The 22934-nt window shown below is 38.6% G+C and overlaps 1 protein-coding gene across 13 annotated transcripts in view; it reads right to left on the bottom strand.

Moving 5' to 3' along the window:
- LOC140496935 (uncharacterized) overlaps positions 1-22934 on the bottom strand; it is a 325087-nt gene that overhangs the window by 195500 nt on the left and 106653 nt on the right. For all 13 annotated transcript variants that reach the window (XR_011964454.1, XM_072597351.1, XM_072597350.1 and 10 more), the window contains one exon: positions 448-570. Coding sequence is in view for 12 of the 13 variants with exons in the window: in XM_072597351.1 (XP_072453452.1) it covers positions 448-570 (123 nt within the window). In the remaining variant the exon portion in view is untranslated. The remainder of the gene's footprint in view (positions 1-447; positions 571-22934) is intronic.

The following is a 22934-nucleotide window of genomic DNA, read 5'->3' as shown; positions in this document are numbered from 1 at the left end:
GAAGAAACACCCCATTAAGAAAATCACAAACCATTTTAAGAATGGCTATTTGAAGGTGAGGGAGAGGCTACATCTATGATTTAATTAGGGTTTTCATTCAAAAATTGAAATTCTCTCACCAAAGCAAGATCAGCAGCTCATGTATGAGTCTTGGAGACTTGCCTCAAACACTGAGATAAGTGACTGCTGCATGATCACTCAATTGGGATTTGTCAGGGTTTGAACTTGAATACATATCTTCCTGGCTCCAAGGTTAGTTCCCTATCCTCACTGCAACACTGCCTTTTCTATTTTCACGGTAGTAACATACAAATGGTGAATGATATTAAATAAAAAGAATATTAATATGTTACTGGGTGGGATCTCAGATTTTAACGAATGCCTTCATCTTCTAGTCATAAAATGTGAGAATGAGGAAAAGCATGCAGTGTGCTTAACAATTCTTACCACATATTGTAAATTTAAATTGTCCATTTTCCCATAGCAAAGGTCAAGAAGCGTGACTGTTGGTTTAGTGAAGTTCTTTCTTGACATCAACCAGGGAAGCGCAAGTTCCTCAATGCCAGTAGCCTGAATGAATGAAAAAAAAAAGAATGAGAAAAATTTAAAAATCAATCACCTAGACTTGGGAACTATTGCATCAAAACAATATGAACATAAGGATTATCTATGAAAATGAAAGGAAGAAAAAGAAGGAATGATGCAAAATAGAATTAAAGAATCTCAAAACCAGGAGCGAACACAGCTCATCTAAACCAAATCCCATACCTGCATGGAAATCACCTCTGTAACATTCCTGACAAGGGGTCATCCAGACTTTGACTGAAGACCTCCAGTGAAAAGGGGAAAAACCATTACTTCCTGAGGCAGCTGAGTCTACGTCTGGATAGTTTAACTGTTAGGAAATTCTTTCTTACTTAGAAGCTAAATTGTCATCTGTAATTTCTATCCATTCATCCTGGTTCTGACATCTAGAGTCAAGCAAAACGAGAAGTGAATATAGTATTCTAAGTCTTGTTTAACTAGACAAAGGGTCATTGCTAAGTCTTCTTCCTTCCTTCCTTCTTTTCTTTCTTTCTTCCTCTTTCTTTCCTAATTTTTCTTTTTTCTCTGTCTCTCTGTACCTCTCTGCTTCTCTCTCTCTCTCTCTCTCTCTCTCTCTCTCTCTCTCTCTCTCTCTCTCTCTCTCTCTCTCAGGAGAGGGCAGCTAGGTGTCACAGTGAACAGATTACCTGGCCTAGAGTCAGGAAGACCTCAGCTCAAAACCAGCCTCAGACACTTACTAGCCATGTGACCCTGGGCAAATCACTTAATCCCTGTTTGCTTCAGTTTCTTCATCTGTAAAATGAGGATAATAATAGCATTTGTCTCACAAGGTTGTTGCACGGATCAAACGAGACAAAAATTATAAAGCACTTAGCACAGTACCTGACACACAGTAAGTGCTATGTAAGTGTTAGCTATCACCATCACCATCATCACTTTTTGGAATTTGACATTACTATCTCCTGTCCTTGAAATTCTTGAAACTCAACGCCTCTATTGGCTTTGGTACTACCCTTCTGCTTTTTCTCTCCCCTGAATATGCCTTCAATTTAAAAATGGAATTAAATAAACATCAGTTGCTTCTAGTATACATAACAGTAGCACAGTGCCTGTGGAGCACCACTAAAAAAAAAAGCTGCCTTTGGAATGCATGAATTATTGCTTTGTTGTTTTTTAAAACAATCTGTCTTTTTAATTATATTTTGTTTAATATCAAAATTAAATCATTCCCAGAACAACAGAATTTCAGAAGCTGCTAAACAACAGGAGATGCTCTTCTTTGGTGAGATTGAATTGACCTAGAATGCAAAACTATGAGAAATCCTCAAAGTATACTGATCCCACGTGGGTGATGAAAAACGTTATTAAGAAATGAAAAAATATTGTAGAATTTTTTTAAAAAATTTAACAGTTAAAGTTGAGAAAGTTGAATTTCTAATATACTGTTTTACAGCAAACTGAAAGACAGAAGACACTCCCTTCTTTTCAACATGTCATAATCAATTGAACCTTCTGCAATACATCAAGTATTAAAATCTCAGTTGTTTTTTTAAAGGCTACCTCCTATTCTTCAAGGATCTATCATTTAATCTTCTATGACCTAGTACAAATATTCTCAATCTAGAGTAGGTTATCCCTGAGGATACGAGAAGATGGGGAATAGCTGGTAAATAACAATATTATCATATAGAAATTGATCAACTTAATTTCTTATGTGCATATGCATGGAAAAACTAGAACTTATGTGCTTTGAAGCTGAACAGGAGGCACAGTAAGGTTTACAGAAAGCCAAGGTTGTGGAGACTGAAAAAGCTTGGGAAAGCTGCCTTGGTAAGTGATCTTCATGAATTACTTTAGTTGAAAACTTAATCAACCTGGGGCTAATATTTTACTGATGAAATCTTTGGATCTTAGGTAGACAGGTCTCTAGGAGAGAGAGAGAGAGACATTCAGTACACTGCCAGACCTGTACTCAAGATATTTCCAAGGGATGTCTCAAAAAAGTAGAAAACATAGTAAAAATGACTGTAGAAAGCTGATGGCAGCCTTTAGCAGCATTAAAGTTTATATTATTTTGTACTGAAATGTATTAGAGGGGAATGTAGAAGTATTATGTAGTGGGCAGCACACTGAATTTGGAGTCAAAAGGCATAAATTCAAATCTCAACTCTACGGCATTTGATGTAAAACAGATTCATGCAATTAGAGAAATCCAAAAGTAGAATGGGCCACACCAGAAAGTAGTGGCAGCCTCCTTACAGGAGGCCTTCAGCCTCAGGTTGGATGGACATTTCCAAGGTATGTGGAAGAGAGGATTCTGGCTTACATCTGGAATGATCTAGATGGTCTATGGAATTTCTTCCAATTCTGAGAGCCGGTGATTAAGACAATTCAAATTAATGAAATGGGATAACAGTTGATAATCCTGACAAGGAACAATAGTAGCATTATCAGCATTCAGAAATAGGATAAGAATAGGGGGTTACAATAGTTGTATCATAGTTATCATCATTTCTTGACCAGGAGAATACATTAAAGGTCCCAAAGAATTTTTCTCTCTGCTTTTAGGGAATCCGACAAAATGCTATAAATAAAAATAAAATTATTCAAGTCCCAGACACCGTAATAAAACAAAAAATATTTTTCTTCTTTCTGTGCACCCAATGATAATCTCACTCTTAAATGACTTTCATAAAAGGAAATACTTTCAGACCAATAAGGCTTTTGGTTTAACCACAGTTTTATCTTAATACCAACTTTTTAGAAACTAAGTCAACAGTAATGAGAAAGTCATTAAAAAGATGAAAACTTTAAAGAAATTTAGAATGGATACACATTCTCCCTGGTAGAGAGAGAAAAGGAATAAGAAGGAGAAATAGGAAGCATGACCTCCAAGTTTTTCAGAAAATACAGAGCTACAATACCTCCTCCATCAGACCCAGGTGACTTCTACCTAGTTTAACATCTTTCTACCCCAACCCCCAGATATGGTAACAGCAATGCTGGGGCAGTGGATGCCCACAGAAGCTCTGCCCCTGAACCCTGCCCATCTCTCCCATCTGAGAGAAGATGCATTCCATCTTCTCTCAAGTGTGTTGCTTCATTCTCACCTCTCACAAGATTTCCATCCTCTCCCTAACTCATGTGACAGAAGAAAAAAAATGTTTCATTTTGTTTTGGTTTTGTCACTCTAAGGTCACAGCTTTATGGTTCCCAAAGATCAAATAATGAGAATACCAGTATCTTTGGTACACTAAGAGACAATGTTTCCAGCAACTTGCTACGAAGGAAAAATTTCCTAAAAATTAAGAATTATAAAAAAAAGTGGAAGGGGCCTCCTTGGGTGGCAATGGACTCTCCCTCACTGGAGATCTGCAAGAGATGGTTGGATGACCACTTACTGGTTGTACTATAGTGAGAATTCTTTTACTGGTACAGTCAGATAAGATGGCCTCCCAAATTCTTCTACCTCTGAAATCCTATGATTCTGTACATCTGCTAAAAAATGACAAGGAATCCAGGTGAGCAAGGTAACTTTCTTCTGTAATTAGGAAAATTCAAAATCCAAAATTATATTCCAGTAATTGTAGTAACAACTGATCTGATACAACTTTGGAAATATTAGGAAACAGTAAAAATTGATGCTGAATCTTCATCCTAATCACTGTCATCATAGAGAAATTTACTTGGGACAGTGGGAAGAGCATTCAATGACCTTGGAGTCAGAGGCCCCAGGTTCAAATCCTGTCTCTGAGGCTGGTTGCCTGTGTACATTTGGGCAAGTCATTTAACATCCATGGACCTCAGTTTCCACATTTGTAAAATGAGAGGACTGGACTAGATGGACTAGGAAGCCTTTCTAGCTCTAGTTCTTTAATCCTATAATTCTATAAATATTGCTTTAACGTTTTACTAAACCCATATAGAACAGCATGATGCACAGAAGTAGGTGAAGAAAGTGATTTTATTCAAACATCTGACCAATCTATGATAGTCTTTGATGAAGTTCATGCAGAGCTGCAGTGGGACTTCACTAAAGAACTTCAAAGACTCTGGTCTACTCCAAGCCAGTTGGAAAGATTTATTGTAGTTTTGAGGTTACACACTCTGGCAAGTGGTTAAGTCCCTTACAGGAATTTAGCCACTTCAGTAAGGCAAGACACACAATTTTACAAAGAATATGATGGTGATTACACAATCAAAATTTACATTGAATATAGGCATATGATTGATATTAAAAAGGCAGGAGGAGTTTGCTAAGGGATTAGGTAATGGAGGAGGGGTCTGCCTCAGCGGAACTGTGCATGTGGTTACCCATAATGCATACAGTTAGGGGAGTATGTATATATGGTAATGATATTATAATAAGCCTCTCTAGGTCATAAGTTCATTTTAGGTCAGTTCTTCACTATTACTAAGCAGGGACTATCCTCTTCTACAGTTTGATGGCCAAGCATCCTGCTCTATATCCTCATGGTGCTGTCTTCTGATTGGCTAGCTATTGTGGTACTGCCTGGTGAAGATGGATATTTAGGTATTGTGGTCCTGTCTTGGGCTAAATGGATGATGCGGATGTGGTTGGGCACAAGACCATACCTGTTTCTGTGGGGAGGGGTCTGGGGGTAGTGCTTAGGTAGAGGCAATGGCTGGGTTCTAATGCCTGCTGTTTCTGTAGGAACTGAGTTTCAGGGACACACCTGTTGTTCTGGTGAGTACTGAGGAATATATGAAGAAAATAGGACACTGGGGAGTGGGACTAGGTAGATACAATGGGCTTTGAGGAGGGGGTCTATAATGAAGCTAGAATATTTGGACTGGGGGCAGCTCCATAAGGACTCTATCAGCCTTGACTTGAATGAAAGACTTAGAATTGTTGGCTTATTTCTGGGCCAAATCTACTATCTGCTTGCTGCATACCTCAATTTACCAATAAGAACATAAAACACATGAGAAATTCATTTTTCTCAACTTCCAATTTTTTTAGACAAAAGTGGGCCAGAAATCTGTCAATGTGCAAAGAAAATGAGATAGTACTAGTCATGTGGAATATACCACCTGAGTCTTTTATTCAAATGAATAAAGACATATCCCCAAAAAGTTAAAGCTAAATATTGTCACACTTATTAAAACTATTAAGACAAAGATATGTCCTTATCTTAGATTTTATATATTAACAGTGCCTTTCTCTATTGTGTTAAACTTCAAATATTCAAAATTTCAGCGAAGTATACAATCAGAGCTACCACAACAGAGACAACTTAACTAATTAAAAAGACATTACAATAATGGAATTAAGTGTTTTTCATCTAATTTGTATGTAAAGATTCCTCTGTAATACTTATGGTTCAAACATAAAAATTGGTTCTACAAGAAACTCTCTATAGTCTGCAGCTCTCCAGCTTCTCTTTCTTGTTAATATATGTACCAAAAGTACATATTTCTGCCATGAGAACACATTTCAGCTGGCCACATATGTACTATTGTAGTACTGAGAACCTTTTTTTTTAAATTAATCCAGTGCAAGGCTATTACAAAGCTCATGTTATTACATCACCTTGGGCTCCATTCCACAATGAAACAGAAAGAGTATCAGACCTCATAGCTCCAGTACCCACAGCAATTTTTCTGAAAAAGTCAAGTTATAAAAGCACCTTGGGATCCTGCATGCATGGATAAGATCCACTTAAGTGTTTCTCACATAGCTAAATATGTATATAATAAATGTAGGATGAGAAAAGGGGAGTGACTAGAATAGATCACTATCAACTTGTTTTCCATTTAAATCTTGTTTTAAATTATTCAAATTGGGGCCGGAGCCAAGATGGCGGAGTAGACACACGCACATATGGTAGCTCCGAACCCACAGCCCATAAAATATCTGTAAAAAAGAACTGCCAACAAATTCTGGAGCAGCAGAAGCCACAGAACAACGGAGTGGACCAGATTTCTGTTCCAGAGAGCCTGAAAACCTCTTGCAAAAGGTCCTTCGCGCTGCAGACCTGGAGTGGAGCCCAGCCCTGCCTCGACTGCACAGCGCCGAGAGGAGCAGATCCAAGCAGGCTTCAGGGACAGAATCTCCAGCGGCCACATGAGTCCCTCCACCCACAGGTGATGGGGGTCAGTGAGAGGGTCTCTTTGGCGGGTCGAGAGGGGAGTGGGGTACCCCCATAACTCAGGCCCCCTCGGGAGGCAGCAGCGGAGGCAGGAGCAGACCAGGGCTCCCCAAGCAGGCAGGAGCCTGCATCCATTGTTGAAGGTCTCTGCATAAACCCCCTGAGGGAACTGAGCCTGTGAGGCGGCCCTGCCCCCACCTGAGCACCTGAACTTGATCTCACACTGAATAGCAGCCCTGCCCCTGCCCAAAGCCCTGAGGCTGGGAAGCAGCATTTGAATCTCAGACGCCAAGTGCTGGCTGGGAGGATCTGGAGGCCAAGTGGGTGTGAACTGATTATTCAGAAGGCAAGTCATTGGCTGGGAAAATGCCCAGAAAAGGGAAAAAAAATAAGACTATAGAAGGTTACTTTCTTGGTGAACAGGTATTTCCTCCCTTCCTTTCTGATGAAGAAGAACAATGCTTACCATCAGGGAAAGAAACAGAAGTCAAGGCTTCTGTATCCCAGCCCACTCAATGGGCTCAGGTCATGGAAGAGTTCAAAAAGGATTTTGAAAATCAAGTTAGAGAGGGGGAGGGACAACTGGGAAGAGCAATGAGAGACATGCAAGAAAAGCATGAAAAACAAGTAAACACCCTGCTAAAGGAGACCCAAAAAAATGCTGAAGAAAATAACACCTTGAAAAATAGGCTAACTCAATTGGCAAAAGAGGTTCAAAAAGCCAATGAGGAGAAGAATGCTTTAAAAAACAGAATTAGCCAAATGGAAAAGGAGGTTCAAAAGCTCACTGAAGAAAATAGTTCTTTAAAAATCAGAATGGAACAGATGGAGGCTAATGGCTTTATGAGAAACCAAGAAATCACAAAACAAAACCACAAGAATGAAAACATGGAAGATAATGTGAAATATCTCACTGGAAAAACAACTGACCTGGAGAATAGATCCAGGAGAGACAATTTAAAAATTATGGGACTACCTGAAAGCCATGATCAAAAAAAAGAGCCTAGACATCATCTTTCATGAAATTATCAAGGAAAACTGCCCTGAGATTCTAGAACCAGAGGGCAAAATAAGCATTCAAGGAATCCACCAATCACCACCTGAAAGAGATCCAAAAAGAGAAACTCCTAGGAACATTGTGGCCAAATTCCAGAGTTCCCAGGTCAAGGAGAAAATATTGTAAGCAGCTAGAAAGAAACAATTCAAGTACTGTGGAAATACAATCAGGATAACACAAGATCTAGCAGCTTCTACATTAAGGGATCGAAGGGCATGGAATAGGATATTCCAGAAGTCAAAGGAACTAGGACTAAAACCAAGAATCACCTACCCAGCAAAACTGAGTATAGTACTTCAGGGGAAAAATTGGTCTTTCAAGGAAATTGAGGACTTTCAAGCATTCTGGATGAAAAGACCAGAGCTGAAAAGAAAATTTGACTTTCAAACACAAGAATGAAGAGAAGCATGAAAAGGTAAACAGCAAAGAGAAGTCATAACAGACTTACTAAAGTTAAACTGTTTACATTCCTACATGGAAAGACAATATTTGTAACTCTTGAAACTTTTCAGTATCTGGGTACTGGGTGGGATTACACACACACACACACGAACACGCACATGCACACACACATAGAGACAGAGTGCACAGAGTGAATTGAAGAGGATGGGATCATATCTTAAAAAAATGAAATCAAGCAGTGAGAGAGAAATATATGGGAGGAGAAAGGGAGAAATGGAATGGGGCAAATTATCTCTCATAAAAGAGGCAAGCAAAAGACTTATTAGTGGAGGGATAAAGAGGGGAGGCGAGAGAAAAACATGAAGTTTACTCTCATCACATTCCACTAAAGGAAGGAATAAAATGCACACTCATTTTGGTATGAAAACCTATCTTACAATACAGGAAAGTGGGGGGTAAGGGGATAAGCAGAGTGGGGGGGATGAAGGAAGGGAGAGCCTGAGGAGGAGGGAGCAATTTGAGGTCGACACTCATGGGAAGGGACAGGATCAAAAGAGAGAATAGAAGTAATTGGGGGAAGGATAGGATGGAGGGAAATATAGTTAGTCTTATACAACACGACTATTATGGAAGTCATTTGCAAAAATTACACAGATTTGGCCTATATTGAATTGCTTGCCTTCCAAAAGGAGGGGGTGGGGAGGGAGGGAGGAAAAGAAGTTGGAACTCAAAGTTTTAGGAACAACTGTCGAGTACTACTCTTGCCACTAGGAAATAAGAAATTCAGGTAAAGGGGTATAGAAAGTTATTTGGCCCTACAGGACAGAGGAGAGGATGGAGACAAGGGCAGAAAGGGATGATAGAGGAGAGAGCAGATTGGTGATGGGGGCAATTGGAATGCTCGGTGTTTTGGGGTGGGGGGAGGGGACAAGGGGGGAGAAAATCTGGAATCCAAAATTTTGTGGAAATGAATGTTAAAAGTTAAATAAATAAATTTTAAAAATAAAAAAATAAAATAAAATAAAATATTCAAATTGTTTCAGTTGGAAGCTTTAAGAATTTTGATGCAGGCTCTCTTTGCTCCTCTTCATTGCAAAAACAAAAAAACAAAACAAAACAACAAAAAAAAACCCTTGACATCATTCCCCATCCTCTCATCATTTCCCTCTAGTTTTTGACAAAGGGAGATCCTTCTTGATCTTACCAAGGTCAACCCCTCTGCTAGTGCCTGTGATCCTGTCTCTTTCCATGTTCTTCACAAGATGGCCCCTTCAACCATTTATTATCTCTGTCTCTAATCTTCAATTTCTCCCTGGTTCATTACCTTTAAACATGTACACACCTCCCCAACCTTAAAAAAAGGTTCCACTAAAGCCTACTTTGAACTGATCATCCTATATTTCTTCTCCTTTCTTCATCCAAACTCCTAGAAAAAGATCTCTATACTTCTATCTTCACTTCTCTCCTCTCACTCACCTAATCTCAGCCCTTTGCAATGTAGTTTACAACTTCATAATCTGATAGAAACTGCTCTCTCCAAAGTCATACATCATCTCCTGGTTGTTACATTTGATGGCCTTCTTTTTAGTCCTCATCCTTTCTGACTTATCTGTTGCATTTGACCCTATTAATCACCCACTCTCCTTCTAGATACTCTCTCTGCTCTGGGTTTTAATGACACTGCTCTCTCCTTACTTTCCTCCTACTTGTCCAACCACTCCTTCTAGGTCTTCTTTGCTGGTGAATTGCCAATGTCACACCTTACTGTGTATGTTCCTAAGGCTCTGTTTCTGGTCTTCTAATCTCTAAATATTCTCTAACTCTCTGTAAATACTCTCTCATATCTTCATCATCTCCCATGAGTTTAATTATCATATATCCATGCTGATGACTCCTATATGTATACCTTCAGCCCAGTCTCTACCCACGGGTTCAATTCTGAATCATTGGAATATTACAAACTGAAAGTCAAATATCCATCTCAAACCCAACATGTCCAAAGCAAAACTCATTACCTTTTCTGTCAAACCAATCCCATTTTCAAAATTCTGTATTTCTATTTAAAAGCACTGTCATTCCTCTAAACTCTTGGTTTTATTTCTGATTCCTCAAACCAGACAACAAAATGAAAAATTTTAAGGAAATTGATAATTGACTATAAAAATATAAAACACCCAAATTAATTGAAACTAGAATATAAATCTTAAACAATCCAATCACAGAATATAAAATTGAACAGGCCACAAAAGAACCACAAAAGGAAAAAAAACCTGCTATAAATTTATAGGTAAGTTCAATTTAAAAATTTAAGAATCAACTAATATCTATGCTACACAAATTATCCTTAATAACTGAGCAAGAAAATACCTACCCAGCTCTTTTGGTTTTAATCCCTAAATCATAAAGGGATAAAGTAAAGAAAGGGAAATATAGACTATTATTACTAATGAATATCAACATACAAATTTAAACTAAAAGAGTAAAATTGCACAATATAACAAAAAATATTTAATAAGACCAAGTCATGTTTATGCAAATTTATGCTAAAAGCCTTTAAGAAGCATAAGCACAGAAAGATCATTTTTGCTTCTTAAGTATTTTTTTTTTTTGGCAGCCAAGACATATAAATCAAGTAGAGGTAAGTAGCTATAGGGCATGGCTAAACAAATTGTGGAACATAAATGTAATAGAATATTACAGACTGCTACTAAGTAAGTATATGACTTTGGGAAAATCCAAGGGTCTTTGCTAGACCTGTTTCTTTATCTATAAAATGAAACTGTTGTATTAGATGGGGTTTAAATTCCTTCAAGCTCTAAACCTATGATCCTACACACCATATAAAACAACAAATATGAAGAATTCAAGAAGGCATGGAAAGAATTATATGAACTGATGCAAAATCAATGTCAATTAAAAGAACGAAATGAAATTCAGTTATGATGACCAAGCTCAATGATGAAAAAAGTTGAGAAAATGTACCTCCTTCATTTCATTGCAGATGGTAGGGGTGTTGGGGGAGGAGGAGGGAGTATTCATAGTCCTGGAATTTACTATCAGAAAGATATTGTATTTTTCCAAACTTCTTTCCTATTTTTTCCTTTTTTCATCTTCGTTACAAGGGAAGCGTAACTAAGGAGCACAGAAGGCCATTTCTCAATTTAGTTCAATGAAATATTTATTAAACATTTACCACATGCCAGACACTCTGCTGAGTGCTGGAGATACAAATTTTAAAAAGACAGTCCTCATCCTCAAGGAGCTTATAGTCTAATGGGGGAAAACAACATATAAAAAAAAGCTCAAAAGAGGGGGCAGGAAGATGCATCAGGGAGAGCCCTATGATGTTGCATGGAACTGAAAAAGGCAGAGTAGCTGGTGAAAAATGGAGAGATACTAGGGAAAAGTTTGTAAATGAATGAAAAAAATGATTAATTAAAAAGTGAAGGCATCACAAAAAATATTTTTAATAAACTAACCACAAAATAATAAAAGGGAGGATAACTGATGGACAGCTAGATTGTTCTATTAATATTCAAGTAGTAGAAAGAAGGCTAATAGCCTTTAGTTGGCCTGTTAATCACTCTGTGCTTGGGGCATGATTTGTGGCATATTTGTGGGAGAATATGAGCAAGAGTCACACAAGATGGAGACCCATGGCTTGACTGTGATCTGCACCGTTGGAGGGAATATCACCTTGATGAGATTACAGATGCTTTGATGTATTAGAATAAGATTTCTATTCATCACGCCAAACAGCACATAAAGAAAATTTGCACACAGCTACATTGGTATTTCATTCCTGTTCCCCCTCTCCGATACTTTGCTATAGGAGTTAGAGAAAGAATTGGTTATCTCCACCAGTTGTGGACTGGACATCCCCCAGCAACTGCCATCAACAGGGCAAGCACACCAGCCTAGCAGAAGTAGCAAGGTGTACTAGTGTAGAGGCAGAAGGTAGCATGTCCTAGATAAGTCAAGGAACTAACACCACCCCTATTACTACTTCCCCTAAAACCCAATTGGAGATATCCCAGGACTCTGAACTCCAAACACCTAGACCACTATTCCTACTAGCCTGAACCACATATTCATCAATGAAGGAAGAAATCACTATGGGGAAGAGGCCCACCTTCCTCACTACCACCAATACCAACTTCTGGTCAATTATCATTCATGGGAAGCTCAAACCAGGAACCCTGAGAGTGGCAGTACCCTCCCCAACTCTACCATCAGTACTTGCCACCAAAGTTACTGACATTGCCAAATGATTCAATATTAGAAAGAGATAGGATTTTATAAGTGAAAATGATATTAAAGATGATGCATTATCACTGCACCCTAAGACTCCCTGACCTTTCCATTTGACTCACAGCTAAAACCTTCTTTGTATCTTCTCCATTATGATATAATCGCTTTAAGAATGGAGGCTATCTTAACTCTGTGCTCAGAACAATGCTATGCAACTACCACGTGCATAATAAATGCTATTTCATTCATTTAGAATTTAAGTATCCTGATATATACACAAAGTAACATACAATAATTAACTGTTAATATTATTTTTCACTTAGGAAGAAAGAAAAATTCACAAATTATATCTTGTTGATCAAAAGATGAATGTTAGAACAGAATTGGCATAATTTAGTATAGGTTCTCTTCATAGTTTTCTCCATCTAGATCAAAACCAGAGTGATGGAAATTCTAAGGGACAGAAAAAGTATTCCATATGCCATATTTATGCAGCAATGGAAAACTTCAATTTATAAATACTGCTAGGATTTATGATCTACCAGGGATAAAAGTTTATATACCTTTTTACCAATCAAGTTAAACAAGAGACTTAATATCACCCCAAAAGAAAAATTCTTAAAACCTCTATCTTATTCTTAATATAGTAATTTGTAGTTACAGGGTGAAAATATTTTTTTAAAAAAATTGGATATAAATATCCAAAGGTTGACTGTAGTACTAGCAGTAGGGTAGTGTCTTATTTGTGACCATATCTCTCTAAGAGCCTATCACTGTGTCTAGCACATAGTAGGTGCCTAATAAGTGTTCTTTGAACAAACAAATATTTAAATTGCCCCATAAACTTCATTGGTCTACAGAGAAATGAAAGTTAACTGGCATTTTACTAAAGCAAAGCCTAATAAAAACTAAACAGATTTTATAACAGGAAAAAAATAGGGTTAAATCAAATGTTTCAAGTACTCTATATTCTAATTCAAATTTAATTTAAAGGTAGGTTTAAATTTTCCATTGATAATTATTAAAAACTATTCAAAAGAACTGTTTTTGCACAAAACCTAGGGTATACTACCGGGGTTTTTTTTGAGAATTTTTTAAAAAATAATCTTGACTTTTATTACTATTGTTATATGACTCAAGTAATTCCACAAAGAACCAAATGCTAGACTTAAATAATATTTAATAATTATTAATATTCCTTTGTGATCTAGAATTTTACTAAAATTAAAACAATGCTTAATAGATAATTTTTACAATGTTTGAGCCTTGTCCTGACAGCATATTAGGTTTTAACCTGAAGATGGCCCCTCCTTGGGGTAATTAGGTAAATATTGATTTTTCTGTTTGAGTGTCTAACAAGATTTATTGACACGCCAGTTCCATATTTTCTGGAAGGAACAATAAATCTCATTAGGCACCAAAGCAAGAAATCAATATCAATACTGGCCATTACAGTATACATTTATCATCGTACTCATCCAAGGAGTTGGGTGAGGATCCCATATAATCCTTAGCCCAGTTTCTCTCCCATGCTCAGGGACAACAAACCCTCCTAAATTTTTCTGGCATTCATTCATAAATGCAGTTGATTAAAATCCAGGTACCTGGGAGTGTTCCTGTGTACATTAGATGTGCTTCTGAAGATTTCTTTGCCACATACAGAAATGAAACGGTATGTGACTGCAAAAATTTCCACAGCTAGCCTTGACCTATGCATAAGATTCTGCTGTGCAGGAGGAGCCAAGATGGTGGAGCAGAAAGATACACATATGCTTAGCTCTTACCCCAGAGCCCACAAAATACCTGTAAAGAAGAACTCTCAACAAATTCCAGAGCAGCAGAAGCACAGTACAACAGAGTGGAGGAGATTTCTGTTCCAGAGAGACCTGAAAAAATGATGGGAAAGGTCTGTCGTGCACCAGACACGGAGCAGAGCCCAGCCCTGCCTTGGCCACGTGGCACCAAGAGGAGCAGATCCAAGCAGGCTTCAGGGACAGAATCTCTAGTGGCAGCGCAGTTCCCTCAACCCACAGGTGCCAAAGGTCAGTGAGAGGGTCTTTTCGGCTGGCCAAGAGGGGAGCGGGGTGTCCCCATAACTGAGGCCCCCTCAGGAGGCAGCAGCAGACATGGACTCCCAAAGTAGGCAGTAGCCGACATCCATTGTTGAAGGTCTCCTCGTAAACCCCCTGAGGGAACTGAGCCCTGTGTGGTGATCTTGCCCCTGCCTGAGTAGTCGAACTTAATCTCACACTGAATGGCACCCTGCTGCCACTCGAAAGCCCCTGAGGCTTGGGAGCAGCTCATTTGAATTTCAGCCCCCAAGTGCTAGCTTGGTGGAACTGGAGGTAAGGTGGTTGTGGGGAGGAAACTCAGAAGTTAAGTAACTGGCTGGGAAAATGCCCAAAAAAGGGAAAAAAAATAAGACCATAGAAGGTTACTTCCTTGGAGAATAGGTGTCTTCCCCTATCCTTTCTGATGAGGAAGAACAAGGCATACTGTTAGAGGAAGTCAAGGCCTCTGCCTCCAAAGGGAACTTAAAATGGGCTCAGGCAACAGAAGACCTTAAAAAACAAGTTAGCAGCTTACTAAAGGAGAACCAAAAAAATGCTGAGGAAAATAACAGCTTTAAAAAGAGGCTAACTAGTTGGAAAAAGAGGTCCAAAAAGCTAACGAGGAGAAGGATGTTTTAAAAAGCAGAATTAGCCAAATGGAGGAGAAGGTTCAAAAACTCACTGAAGAAAATAATTTGTTGACAGAGAGAACTGAGTCCAGGGAAACGAATGACTATGAGTTAAACCAAGAAGTTAGTAAACAAAAGCAAAAATTTGAAAAAATACAAGATAATGTGAAATAACTCACTGGAAAAACAACTGACCTGGAAAACAGATCCAGGAGAAATAATTTAAAAATTATTGGACTACCTGAAAGCCATGATCAAAAAAAGAGCCTAGACATTATCTTCCATGAAATTATCAAGGAAAACTGCCCTGATGTTCTAGAATCAGAGAGCAAAATAAATATTGAAAGAATTCACTGATCACCTCCTGAAAGAGAACCAAATAGAGAAACTCCTAGGAATACATCCAAATTTCAGAGTTCCCAGGTCAAGGAGAAAATACTGCAAGCAGCTAGAAAGAAACAATTTGAGTACTGTGGAAATACAATCAGGATAACACAGGATCTGGCAGCTTCAACATTAAAGGGATCGAAGGGCTTGGAGTGGGATATTTCAGAAGTCAAAGGAACTGGGATTGAAGCCAAGAATCACCTACCCAGCAAATCTGAATATAATACTGCAAGGGGAAAAAATGGTCATTCAGTGATATAGTCGACTTTCAAGATTTCATGTTGAGGAAAAGACCAGATCTGTATTTAAAATTTTGAATTCCCAAGATAAGAATCAAGAGAAGCATGAAAAGGTAAACAGAAAAGAAAAATCATAAAAGATTCTCTAAAGCTGAACTGTTTACATTACTACATGGAAAGAAAATATTTTTAACTCTTGAATCTTTTCTCAATATTTGGGTAGTTGGAGAGATTGTACATACACGCGCACATGCACGCACACACACATAGATAGATAGATAGTACAGGGTGTGTTATATCAGAAGAGATGATATCCACACACAAAAAATAAATAAATAAATAAAATAAAAAGGGGAGAAGGAAGAAAATTCCGGGAAGAGAAAGGGAGTAATGGAATGGGGCAGGCTGTAACTCATAAAAGAGATAAGAAAAATCTTATTCAATGGAGGAAATAAGGGAGAAGGGGACAGGGGAAAAAATAAAGCTACTCTCCCCATGTGTGGCTGAAGGAGGGAATAACATGCTCACTAAATTTGATATGAAAATTTATATACACCACAGGAAAGTAGGAGAGGAGGTGACAAGTGGAGCGAGGGGAATGTTAGAAGGGAGGGCAAATGGGAGAAGGGAGTCACTAGAAATAAACACTTTCAAGAAGGGACAAGGTCACTTGTAGGGGGGAAAAATAAGAGGGATAAGGTAGGTCAGAGGGCAATATAATTAGTATTACACAACATGATTACTATGGAAGTCTTTTGCAAAACAACACCTATTTAGTCTGTATTGAATTGCTTGCCTTCTCAGTAGGGCTGAGGAAGGGGGGGGAGGGAGAGAAGTTGGAATTCAAAGTATTAGAAACGAATGTTGAGAATTTTAATTGCATATAATTGGGAAATAAGAACTACAGGGATATGGGTATGGAAATTTATCTTGCCCTGCAAGAAAAGAGAGAAGATGGGGATAGGACAGGGGTGGGGTGTGATGGAGGGGAGGGTATATTGAGGGAAGGAGTAATCAGAATGCAAGGTATTAGGAAGCAGGGGGAGGGGAGTGATGGGGAGAAAAATTGGACATGTTACAAAGTGAGGTAAAAGCAATTAGTATTAAAACAATAGACTGAGTTAATTACTGAGAATAAATCAATGACATCTTCAGTTTGGAGAGAAGAATTCAGTCTAAATTTCCTAGAGGAAGGTAACCTTGGGTAAAATTTGGCATTGAAAGAAAAGTCAAGGTTTTAATGGTAAACTTGATTTTATGATTGCCATTTAATCAGGAACTAGAACATGTATAGAAGTTCCTTAGAGAAAGTGAAACTACAATCATATTTGAAACCTGGTTCTTGGAACTTGCCGTTTTTAGATGCTATGAGACTATTAAGTGACTGTTCTTCTGAGTCTAACTCCAGGTATGGGTAGCAAGAAAGGCTGTCTGAGCCTCCAATACATGATGCCAGTAAGCTGATGAGATGCTGGTATGAACTGCATAGGTGATCTCAAGGGAACGGTGGGAGAGCGGCTGTTCAGCATGGGCTGAGGTGAGATTCTCCTGACTCAATTTCCCCACTGACACCTGGCAGACTCTAAGCCTGACTGAATGCAAGCTGACAATCTACTCCTGCCTGGAACTGACATGAAGCTGGGGAGATATTGTTTCCCTGCAATGTCCCTAATCTTAGTGGCAATTTCCTGTAGTCAAAAGGTTTGTAAGCTTAATGCCAATTCTATTCAATTGTAGATTATGCATAGGGGAACATCCCAGGTTGTCTAAAATTAAGCTATTAGGCATAGGACTTTAGACCAACAACATTAAGTTAGGGTCCTTTAATTCTTAGTAATACTGTGGAGACAATTAGGGCAAGAGCTTGTGAAGTTAGCAACATAAATATTATTTTGTCTCAGTTGGTTAATGTTTAAAAAAAAATTTCTTTTGTGGTCCATATTATAAATGCTTTAAAAAGAAGTATCACCTGACCAAAAGTTGGAATTGCTTTATCTGTTATAAACTGTGTTAAAAATAAATAATAAAAAAAGGAAAAAAAAGATTCTGCTGTGCAAGGACCTAAAACATTCCCAAAGGACTCTTAAGGCACAATGCCATCAACATCCAGAGAAAGAACTATGGAATCTGAACACAGAATGAAGCAGACTATTTTCTCTTGTGTTATGCTTTGTTTCGTTTTGGTTTTTCTCATGGCTACTCTCATTTTAATTCTTCTATGCAATATGACTAATGTGAAAATGTGTTTAATAATGATAAATATGTGTAGTTCCCATATAAGAGTGCAAGCCATCTTGAGGAGGGAGTGAGGAAGGAGAGGGAGAAAAATTTAAGACTTATGGAAGTGACTGTTGAAAACTAAAAACAAATTAATTTTTAAAAAAAAGATCCTGCTGTACAGTCTCTGTTATCATACAACAATATCAATAAGACATGTCTACACTAAATGTCTACAATGTAGAGTTGGTTGATTTCTTATTTTTCTAGTCAAGCAAACTATGCCCAGAATGATTGACACAGGCCCTGGAGATAACATGGTGCCCAGAACTGTACACATTACTCTAAAACATCCTAAATAATTTAAGTTCATGTACAAATTCTGGTTGACCTAGAAACTGTGACATGACGTGCTCATCTGATTTATTTCCTGGCATAAAAACCAGCACAGAACAATGGACTAGTACATTAATTACTAATAGCTAATTTGAAATTATTAATTCCTATCCTATTCCTCCCTTTTCCCTAAGCCAAGTCTTTAAATTTACCTGGCATAAATCACAGGTTTGTAATGCTCACTTTTTTGCATTACAAACTCTATTACTGAACTTTCTCTAGAATGCTTATAAGGAAACAGTTCAACAAATGATGACTTGGTGATGAGGTCACTCTTGTAAACAGGCACTTGACCAATATAGGAATGCTGAGGCTGAATGAACAATATAGAAAACTTCATTCGTTTTACCACTGGTCTGAGAGACAGACTATCAGAGTAAGAATCTTTGAGATGGAATAAGGCAAATCTTTTGGTACCTAGTGACAAAACTTCATTCAGACTATGTAGTATTAAAATTAGATCTTTTATCCCAGACTGTCTTTTACTCCCTTTGTATAACTGTGTAATATATAAAAAGTTCAAGAGATATTGTTCCTTGATAATTTATCATTTTATTAATCATTGCTAGCAAATAATTGATAAAGGGGTCAGTGACACTCCCAAATGTCAAACACCACTTACAAGTCCTTGGGATAATGGGTACTCCTCAGGGTGGCAATGAACTCTCAGTGAATGTTAATTGGTTAACAGCTAATTAGAAGAATATTATAATAAGAACTAGACCTATTCTAATGAGGTCATGGTGGACCCTGACTCTGATCATAGTCTTAGACAAGGAGACTTATCACATTTATCTGTTATCCAGACTACCCCTGCCTAAGACAATCTAGACAAAAGGGGGTTCCCCTCTGTTCAGACCTAGCTGAGTGGAGCACAATGGGCCAGAACTTACCTTAAATTCTTTGGAAAGTGCTCTAGTTCTCATCTGCCCTGCCCTTCAGAGAACTAACCTTTGACCTAATCTCCAAATAAGGAAGAGGGGAAAAGCCTAGATCTCCCCAATATTTGGTTATTTAAAAATCATTTTTCTCACTTGGAAAAGACACTTGAATTCTAATGATATTTTTTCATCAATAATGTAATCTTTTCCCTAGAAGCTTTGAAATCTTCAAACTCGGGGGGAGGAGCCAAGATGGCAGAGTAGAAAGATACACATACACTAACTCTGAACCCACAGCCCATAAAATACCTATAAAGAAGAACTCCCAACAAATTCTGGGGCAGCAGAAGCCACAGAACAATGGAGCAGAGGAGATTTCTGTTCCAGAGAGACCTGAAAAACCGATGCAGGGGGGGGGGGGGGTCCGTTGCGCACCGGACTCAAAGCAGAGCCCAGCCCTGCCTTGGCCACCCCGCACCGAGGGGAGCAGATACAAGCAGGCTTCAGGGAAGGAATCTCCAGCAGCCGCGTAGGTCCCTCCACCCACAGGCTGCAAAGGTCAGTGAGAGTGTCTTTTTGGCTGGCCGAGAGGGGAGTGGGATGTCCTCATAACTCAGGCCCCCTCAGGAGGCAGCAGCAGAGGCAGCAGCAGACAGAGGTTCCCAAAGCAGGCAGGAGCCAGGATCCATTGTTGAAGGTCTCCACATAAACCCCCAGAGGGAACTGAGCCCCGTTGATGGCCCTGCACCAGCAGAGCACCTGAACTTAATCTCACACTGAATAGCAGCCCTGCCCCCACTGAAAGCCCTGAGGCTGGGAAGCAGCATTTGAATCTCAGACCCCAAGCACTAGCTGCGCAGATCTGGAGAGAGGTGGGTGCGGAGAGGACATTCAGAAGTCAAGTAACCCCCTGGGAAAATGCCCAGAAAAGGGGAAAAAAAATAAGACCACAGAACGTTACTTTCTTAGTGAACAGATATCTCCTCCCTTCCTTTCAAATGAGGAAGAACAAGGCTTACCATCAGGGAAAGACATAGAAATCAAGGCTTCTGTATCCCAAACATCCAAAATAAATATTCAATGGGCTCAGGCCATGGAAGAGCAAAAAGGATTTTGAAAATCAAGTTTGAGAGGTGGAGGAAAAACTGGGAAGAGAAATGAGAGAGATGCAAGAAAAGTATGTAAAGCAGGTCAACATCTTGCTAAAGGAGACCCAAAAAAATGCTGAAGAAAATAACACCTTGAAAAATAGGCTAACTCAACTGGCAAAAGAGGTTCAAAAAGCCAATGAGGAGAAGAATGCTTTAAAAAGCAGAATTAACCAAATGGAAAAGGAGGTTCAAAAGCTCACTGAAGAAAATAGTTCTTTCAAAATCAGAATGGAACCCATGGAGGCTAAAGACTTAATGAGAAACCAAGAAATCACAAAACAAAAACAAAACAATGAAAACATGGAAGATAATGTGAAATATCTCATTGGAAAAACAAATGACCTGGAAAATAGATCCAGGAGAGACAATTTAAAAATTATGGGACTACCTGAAAGCCATGATCAAAAAAAAGAGCCTAGACATCATCTTTCATGAAATTATCAAGGAAAACTGCCCTGAGATTCTAGAACCAGAGGGCAAAATAAGTATTCAAGGAATCCACCAATCACCACCTGAAAGAGATCCAAAAAGAGAAACTCCTAGGAACATTGTGGCCAAATTCCAGAGTTCCCAGGTCAAGGAGAAAATATTGCAAGCAGCTAGAAAGAAACAATCCAAGTATTGTGGAAATACAATCAGGATAACACAAGATCTAGCAGCTTCTACATTAAGGGATCGAAGGGCATGGAATAGGATATTCCAGAAGTCAAAGGAACTAGGACTAAAACCAAGAATCACCTACCCAGCAAAACTGAGTATAATACGTCAGGGGAAACAATGGTCTTTCAAGGAAATTGAGGACTTTCAAGCATTCCCGATGAAAAGACCAGAGCTGAAAAGAAAATCTGACTTTCAAACACAAGAATGAAGAGAAGCATGAAAAGGTAAACAGCAAAGAGAAGTCATAAGGGACTTACTAAAGTTGAACTATTTACATTCCTACATGGAAAGACAATATTTATAACTCTTGAAACTTTTCAGTATCAGGGTAGTGGGTGGGATTACACACACACACACACACACACACACACACACACACACACACACACACACACATGCACACACAGAGACAAAGAGCACAGAGTGAATTGAATAGGATGGGACCATATGTTAAAAAAATGAAATTAAGTGGTGAGAGAGAAATATATTGGGAGGAGAAAGGGAGAAATGGAATGGGGCAAATTATCTCTCATAAAAGAGGCAAGCAAAAGATTTTTTAGTGGAGGGAAAAAGAGAGGAGGTGAGAGAAAAATATGAAGTTTACTCTCATCACATTGCACTAAAGGAAGGAATAAAATACACACTCATTTTGGCATGAAAACCTATCTTACAATACAGGAAAGTGGGGGAGAAGGGGATAAGCAGGGTTGGGGGGATGATGGAAGGGAGGGCAGTGGGAGGAGGGAACAATTTGAAGTCAACACTCTTGGGGAGGGACAGGATCAAAAGAGAGAATAGAAGCAATGGGGGGCAGGATAGGATGGAGGGAAATATAGTTAGTCTTACACAACACAACTATTATGGAAGTCATTTGCAAAACTACACAGATATGGCCTACATTGAATTGCTTGCCTTCCAAAGGGAATGGGTGGGGAGGGAGGGATGAAGAGAAGTTGGAACTCAAAGTTTTAGAACAATTGTCGAGTACTGTTCTTACTACTAGGAAATAAGAAATACAGGTAATGGGGTATAGAAAGTTATGTGGCCCTACAGGACAAAAGAGAAGATGGGGACAAGGGAAGGGAGGGATGTTAGGAGAGAGGGCAGATTGGTGATAGGGGCAATTAGAATGCTTGGCAATTTGGGGTGGGGGGAGGGGACAAATGGGGAGAAAATTTGGAACCCAAAGTTTTGTGAAAATGAATGTTAAAAGTTAAATAAATTTTAAAAAAAAATAAAAAATAAAATAAAATGAGAAAGAGCTAAGTCCCCTTCCACCTATCAATGCGATGATCTAAACAGATTTTGAGGCAAAACTTTAATGTTAAAGTGAAATCATGGAATGCAACCATATCTTCTCAGAAAGCATTGCTTAGTTCCTTGGTCAAAGACAAAATACTGCACAGACAAAGATGGAACAGATGGTCTGATATACTAGAACTTTTAAAATTATCTTGCCTTCTACTAATCTGATTGCCCACTATCTAGTTATGCTTGTTTTTAATCCAAAAAGAATTCTCCCAAATACAGTGCTTTTCCATTAAATGACACTGTATTTCTTCCTTCATTGGATCTGAATTTTGACCAGGTTATTTTGAGAACCACCTCCACTGGGCTCTGCCAATGGGTTTAGATTTAAGGTAAGTATCTGACTGGAGGAACTGAAAAGGTTTGTGATAGAGCAATAAATTCTACTAAGCCAAACTAAACTCAGTTTTTGGAGACGAGGACATAGGGCAGAGTATCTAGGCACTTTTCTAGGCACTGGGAGGAGATACAGAGTTCAAATAAGACAGAGTACCTGACCATAATGGAGATTACAATCCAGTAGGAAAAAAAGAGACATATACATGTGTGTGTGTGTGTGTGTGTGTGTGTGTGTGAGTGTGTGTGTGTAAAATTGCAAAGCACATATATATGACTTAGAGAGCAGCAAAACAAAATATTATGCGAA

This window comes from Notamacropus eugenii, chromosome 3 (assembly GCF_028372415.1).
Source record: "Notamacropus eugenii isolate mMacEug1 chromosome 3, mMacEug1.pri_v2, whole genome shotgun sequence".
NCBI lineage: Eukaryota > Metazoa > Chordata > Mammalia > Diprotodontia > Macropodidae > Notamacropus > Notamacropus eugenii.
This window is presented reverse-complemented; position numbering and strand designations above follow the sequence as displayed.